The 7,233-nt window shown below is 32.8% G+C and overlaps 1 protein-coding gene across 2 annotated transcripts in view; it reads right to left on the bottom strand.

Moving 5' to 3' along the window:
- Positions 1–6,526: 6,526 nt before the first annotated feature.
- The window catches only part of VAPA (VAMP associated protein A), a 37,292-nt gene continuing 36,585 nt past the window's right edge, over positions 6,527–7,233 (bottom strand). For both annotated transcript variants that reach the window (XM_070940634.1, XM_070940635.1), the window contains one exon: positions 6,527–6,970. In XM_070940634.1, coding sequence (XP_070796735.1) covers positions 6,815–6,970 — 156 coding nt within the window. In that variant the 3' untranslated portion in view covers positions 6,527–6,814. The remainder of the gene's footprint in view (positions 6,971–7,233) is intronic.

The following is a 7,233-nucleotide window of genomic DNA, read 5'->3' as shown; positions in this document are numbered from 1 at the left end:
AAAGTAACAAAATATACTAAAACCAAAGGGAATGGGCAGATCATGAATCTATAAGCTTTCATTAAAATGAAACAAAAAACAAAAACAACCCATAAATGAGCATTCACAAGATGTATGAAAATCACAGACATTCTTAAAAGCAAATTAGTATCATTTGAAATATTCCATTGATACACCGGCCATATATTAATTTCCAAAAAGAACAGAATTCATTTATATTAAAGGCATTCATTTAAATAATGAAAACTGCATGTAATCAGCTGTATTTTATGATGTTAACAGGCAAATGGATTTACATGTGTGCAAAACTACACCTACTGTATTAAAACCAATACAGTAATCCTCTGCACTTAAGAGTGTGTTGGACTATACAATCAGCAGGCTGCAACTGCATGGATTCAAGCATGGTTCCACTTTTTGGGATTAGATTGTAAACTGGCTTTATATTTTCGTATGTGCCCAAGGAATTGTAAGATACACTTTTTCCTAATATTTTATCCCTGTTCATTTTCTAATTTAAAGTGCTTGGGAAACTTGAGTACATGTTAATACCCTGAATATATGAAACTAATTACTAGAAGAATAACTAATTCTTCTAAGTAGAGCATGTTTTTGTCAACTACAGCTGTCTCTCATTTGTTGCTATCCAAATGTGTTGAGATTGAAACTCCCAACATTCCCTGAGGAACCATGGTTACAAAAACTCTTAAGGGTGCAAGCCTATGAAAATTGTTCTGTTAGATTGCAAGATGAAACATTTTGCTGTTTTACAAAAAAGTGACATGCTATAGTGAACATTAAATACATTCTAGTACGAATTAGCAAATTCACATAGATAAAATGGTGCACATAAAGCAGGGCTGTCAAACTCCCGGCCTGCGGGCCAGATGGGTCATATGCTGGTCAGGCCCATGCCCGGTTTAGGAAAGGGGAAAAAAGTTCCGATACATCACGTGATGCTGCTGTGATGACGCGAGTTTGACACCCCTGACAAAGTAATTCTGGTAGAAATTAGCTTTATCTTATTCACTTAGTTGAAATTATTTATATCCAATTATCTTTACTTTTAAAATAGCAGGGCATGCTCACAAATAACTTGGCATGACATTGCAGCTAAAGTTCAAAATTTTCATTTTGCTCTTATATTCTGAGAGGATATATAAAATCTTTACCTACCATTTAATATTTCCAACTCAGAATGTTTTGAAAAAGTTGCAAAGTAAATCCAAATTTTATATTCATTAATCTACTGCTGTGCATACTGGCTATTCTGTAATGCATTAAAAAAAGGAATATGGCGTAAGCATTTTTTTTAATGAACACAGCAAGATGATTTATGTAAAACAACTATTAGTACAAGCCTGTGCTAGAAATCAAAGCTACACAGAAAAATGTTCCAGTGCTTCCAACAAGAATTAAAATGATTAACAAGAATTAAGATATTGCCATCTAGTGGTATCATCTTGCCTCCAAAAGATGGATAAATTTCATAGTAGTTATTATATTAATCTTACAAGTCAGGGGCAGACAGCCAAACACTGTGATAAAGTGTGAAATAAATAAATGAAAATGTGTAATAAAATGTAAATGGAGAAAAAATCCTCTGGTCTAGCCAACTATTAGATAAAACTATCACTAACATCTAGATTGCCAACATAAATCCATTTTAAAAAACTAGGCTCTTTTCTAAATTTAGTTTGGGCAATTGGTTTTCAAAAGCATGTTGAAAGCAAACTTCAATTTATTATACAATTCATCTAAACTTTTATTTTAGGACTGATGCTACATTAAAAAAGATTGTGCACAAATTAAGTGGCATCAGAAAATAGGAATTGTTAGAATTAAATTCTAAGCCTGACAGTCCTTAAAACACCCATTTTGCCTATACTGTTCATGCAACTCCTTGGTGTATGTATAAAAAATGTTGGTCAACTCTGACTTAAAGGACACGGGTGTCCATAGGCTATGGTCAAGAATCAGGATGATGGTGGCTACAATGGTGTGACTGACATGGTTTTTCTAATGTACATGTTTTATGCATCACAACTGGTTTATTTTAATGTGGTACACATAAAAAACGGGCAGAGCTTTGATTGCATTCCTGCAGACATCTCTGTAAGGTGATTTTAAAAACAGTTAAAATGAAAATGGCAACAGGAAAACTAGAGTTGTCATACAAAATATTTTTTTCTGTAATTAGAGAAAGGCAATGTAAGATTTGGAAAGATTTACGAAAATTGAAGTTGTTGAACATATAATGTACAATTCTGTACATTATAATAAACAATTTGTTTTGTTTCTTTCCCCAATAATTTATAGGTCTCATTAGTACTAAGAACACAAAAAAGATAAGAACGGCACTGAAAGCTTAAACCACATGCATCAATCCATTTATAGTCATCCCATAATCCTCATTTGATCTATTTCTGCTTTTGAGTTGAAGAATGTTTAAACTTACAGTTTTTCTGAATAAAGGCAAGCTTGAGACAGGTGTCTTCTAATTCAAGAAGCCCCAAACCCAAGCTAACAGAATAAATATAATTCTGCAAACTAAGATTTTATCAACTCAAGAGGTTTAATTATGTTTAACAAAGCTCAGTCACAATAATAGAGAAGTAAGCAAAACAGAAATCTTCACAAAGACGTAATTTTAGATAATCTCCGATATTACCTATATAATTTTTACTTTGGTAGCTTCCATGTAAACCACTTTCAGAATGACTGATAAATGGGGGTGCCCATACTCTAAAAACATATTTCCCCAGGCATCCTTTCTAGTTTAGGGAAACAGCTACCATAAAAAGAGCACTCAAAGAGCATCAAGGCAGCAGCTCAAACTCAGAACATTTTCACTGTGAATACCAAGGTTTATATGCTGACATTTGGGAAATGGCACAATATTACATACAACTGAAAAAGTGCAGAGTAAGACAAATGACAAAATATATTCAACTTTTCAGAGAAACTTTATGTTTAAGCAGCTAGATTAATCAAATCCAGGATGACTTATTTTTTGTATTACATTGAATGCTTATTTAAATGAGCATGTATGAAATGTGATACCTCAAAATTATATCACACATAAATTATTAACATAGCAAACAAGATGTTCAATATGATGTGATCTTAAATTTAAGTACTGTAGTGAAAATATAGTTGTCTAGCTTCTTCAGTTTTCTGGAATCAGACTGTATGCCAAAACAAAAGTTTTCTAATACAAAATACTTCTACATGTATGTTGAATCATTAATCCTAGAAAGAATTAGTTTGCTTTTGCTATATATATAGGCTGTCTGAAATTATTCTATGATCACCACATGATTAGCGCTGGCATGTTTTAGAGAGAAAGATGCAAATGGAGGCAAGTGAAAAGGATTACAATTCCAATAATTTCTTGCCTGAAAACTGATCATGCTACTAGAAAATAATCTGTTAGCAACAACTTTGGGTTTAACAAATGTTGTTACTTTATTACAAGAGCATATAGATTGTCACCTAGTGTATTAGGCTGAACAATACAGGAAAAGTATGTGTAATAAGATAGTATTAGATAATCATCAGGGAAAAGGTTTGCTTTAATTCATAAATTCACAAATTAGATAAAAGAATACAGTTGCTGACTGTCAAGAACAAAATCAAACAGCCTCTCAAATTATCCATGTGTCTTTTCTGTTAGATAAGAATATGCCTATTCTTACGCAATTGCATTGATTCACAAAATATAGTTACTTATCTGAGCACAAATTTCAACATATCCCAACAAGCCAGTATTTACTGAATATGATAATATTCAAATCCAATGGCCTATTTTATACACATGATTGCATAACAGGCTATGTTAAAGTTTTATTATCGTTACCAAGAACAAATGGGGCATCTCCATATTTTCTGCATTCTGTGTTATGTTTCTCTTATAATCCCCAGTCTTAGTACAGGTCTTTTAGATGTTCAAGAATTATAATCCAAAACAATTTGTGTGCATGAAGTTGCCGGCTTCCCATTTTATGAATACCAAGTTTTAATTTATTTTATAAACTTTGCATTCAACACAACAGAAATATCTTGTATTATAAAACCAATGGGTACCATAAATCCTTTGCAATGTTCACTCAGTTCATAACTTGTAGGGTTATTTTCCCAATATCTTTAATACTACCTGAATGGACAAAAGACTTTTAGCAATGAGAAATTCACTGGAAAACTCATTTTAATGTTACTTAAGCATAATTATTTTCTTTGAAATCGATTAAACAGATTTTAGGCAGACCTTCTTTCTTACTTTGCAAGAAGCAGACAAAAAAAATATTTCAGGACTTTTAAATAATTCTGCTTTCTGCTATAATTTCTTGTCATAAGCAAAGTTGCCAACCTTAAATATAAAGCTTGCATCATGCAAGCTGCAGAAGCCAATAATTCACTATACATAAGACCTACTACAGTGAACACACTGCACTTTCTGATGGAAGCACTTACTAACAGGAACAAGTATGTTCCTCACATTGGTGTACACAAGCAAACAGGCAAAGTTCTAACCATTTCAGGAACAATTTAATCCGTATTACATAAATTCACTAAATACAGTTGGTATCATCCAGAATCACTCCTGAGAGTGAAATAGTTCAGCATTACATTTTATATACAGTTATGAAAAGATTATTAAAAACTAGAAGCGCATCCACAAACAGGATTTTCTCACTTTACTTACAGTAATTATTGAATCATTCCATAATATTTGTCTTTGAAAGCCTTGCCCTGCTAAGTGGCCCAGCTAGGACCCTAATTCTACACTTATGATCATCATAGTATAAGCTGTGGAATGCTTTTGTTATTGTTGTCTTTATTTTATTTTATTTTGGGCAAGAGATCTGCCAAGGTTAGAGTACTTCCTCATACTATGTTTCGCCACAGTTCTGGCTATCTGTAATAAATTCTAAGTTCAGGCTAATAAATGCTAAAGTATTTAGCCAGTGCAAACTGTTGTAGCTTTTGTTGAATAGCGAACATATCTTTGAAGCTTTCTTCTTTCACAGAATTATCAAAACATATCTAGAAGTTATAGTCTGTACATAAATCTTCCTTGTAATCTCTTTCAGTGATCAACTTCCTTCAAGGAATAAATGCTTTCTCCTGATGTACCAGTTACACAATACAGTATGAACAATACTACTGCTTTTAGAACCAATTAAGTGAGAACCAGATATGAGCACGCTTCTTCAAGTCACCAAAGTCAGAATGCAGATACCAGAAAACACAAAGAGTAACTGTATTTGCATGCTTTTAAGTGAAACATCAGACAAGTAGTTTGTTCATCATCTTCTTTGTAAATTGCAAGATGGTTATAAAAGTTTATCACAGCGAATTGTGATGGTACATGACATAAGTAGCTCTTCCATTAAAAAAAGCATTAGAAATCAAAGGCAACCAAGAAGATTTATATTTTTCCTAGAACAGTTCTCAGCTATGTAAAATCTACATAGCACTGTTTCATTATATCCAAGGACATACAAAATTCTGCTTATAAGTATAAGCCTTCCAAAATATCAATTTCAAATACTTGCCTATGATGGATTATGTAGAATAGCTGTATTGTGCTTTCAAAATCATCTATTTAATGAAGTGAATACCAGAAATTAAACAAACCGAAAGATTGTGCAGAAAAAATATTCAGACCAAATAAAATGAATTTTATAGAATTAAGATATGCATAGCTAACAGGCAGCTGTGCCAAGACATTTGCTGAACAAGGCTTAAAACAACACTAAATGATCAATGTTTTCTCAATCAGTATTAACTTTGGGTTATTTGGAAACAATATAGGGATTGTTCTTCTATGGACACTTGGCCTAAATAAGTCTGGATGAAAAATCAAGATACAATTGATTCCATAAATTTAAAAGAATATCAGTGGTACAACAGAAGTATCTGAAAAACCCAAAATACTAGTTTTAAAAAGTAAATTTAAAGTATGTATCCCATGTCCCAAAACAAATCAAATTCTGACCTTTTCCTAAAAAGCCAGGTAATTTTACAGCTGTTGCTGCACAATATGGAAACTGCTACATTTCTTCTGAAGCTTCACTGGCACCAGTCTAAGCCACAACTAGTGAACAATATAAATCTGTGACAAGAAGCAGGCTGTGTATAGCATATGTTGTAAAATCTTTCTAAAAGAACAATTCACAGAAACAAGCTACCCATCAGAAAGTCTGTTAACAGTTTTATTTTTTTGTTTGTTAAATACCATGGGATAGGGCTGTCAGGATGATTATTTTTTTCTTCCACAACCACCTCACAAGGGTAAGAAATTCTGCCATGATATCAGCAAAGTAAGGTGAAGGGAAAAATGTATACACTAAGAGGAACATTTCCCCACAGAATGCCTCATCATTTTCCTGAACAAGCGAATTAGCATTCTAATAATCATTCTTTCCAAGAGGCAAGAATAACAGATAAAATTTGAAAAGGATTATTAAAATAACATTTACAAGACTTTGAACAATTTTAACTCTTATTAAAACCACAAAAAGAAAGAACAATTCTTTATTTATGAGTTTTCATAAAGGACTGAATGTGCAACTGACACCTGCTATTAATGAATTAATATACAATTTTGTCCAGCAGCCGAACAGTTTGTCTTTTTATCGTGTTGTCTAACCGTGCAAGATCATTAGAGGCAAAGCCTGTATGATGCTGTACACAAAAATGGTCACTTTGGCCATACTACCAATGAAGTGGTAGGTAATTTTTTTTTTCTGGCCAAGAAAAAAAAGGAAGCAGCATTCTGCATGCTTCTCTCTCTCTTCTCTCTCCCTTTCTACAAGATGAATTTCCCTAAAAAGAATCCAATGAAAATGGCTGCAATTACAACAAGGAGTGAAGGAAGAGGGTTGGAGACATTATCTCGGAGGGCCAAGCCTGACGGTCCAGGTTTCTCTGAGTGTGCCACCTTTCTCAGCCTCAAGCCTTCATCCTGAAAATACATGGAGGAAATTAATCAACAGAGGAAAAATCACGAGACCACATCAGGCTCAAATATAACCAGGGCACATTTCACAGAAGTATTTCAATGCTATCATAGACTATTTATTCATGCATTCTGACTTTAAAGAGTGATACTTAACATAAAGGGGGCATAAAATATTAATCTTAAATAGAAAATAGGAACTAAGAAATTTCCCGATCTATATGATTACTATAATAGTATGATTAAATATTTAAAATAATTGAGAACAC

The sequence above is a fragment of the Pituophis catenifer genome, unplaced genomic scaffold (assembly GCF_029215685.1).
Source record: "Pituophis catenifer annectens isolate HBS135680 unplaced genomic scaffold, rPitCat1.0.hap2 SCAF_3, whole genome shotgun sequence".
In the NCBI taxonomy this organism is placed as follows: Eukaryota; Metazoa; Chordata; class Lepidosauria; order Squamata; family Colubridae; genus Pituophis; species Pituophis catenifer.
The sequence above is the reverse complement of the archived record's forward strand: the minus strand, read 5'-3'. Positions and strand labels throughout refer to the sequence as shown.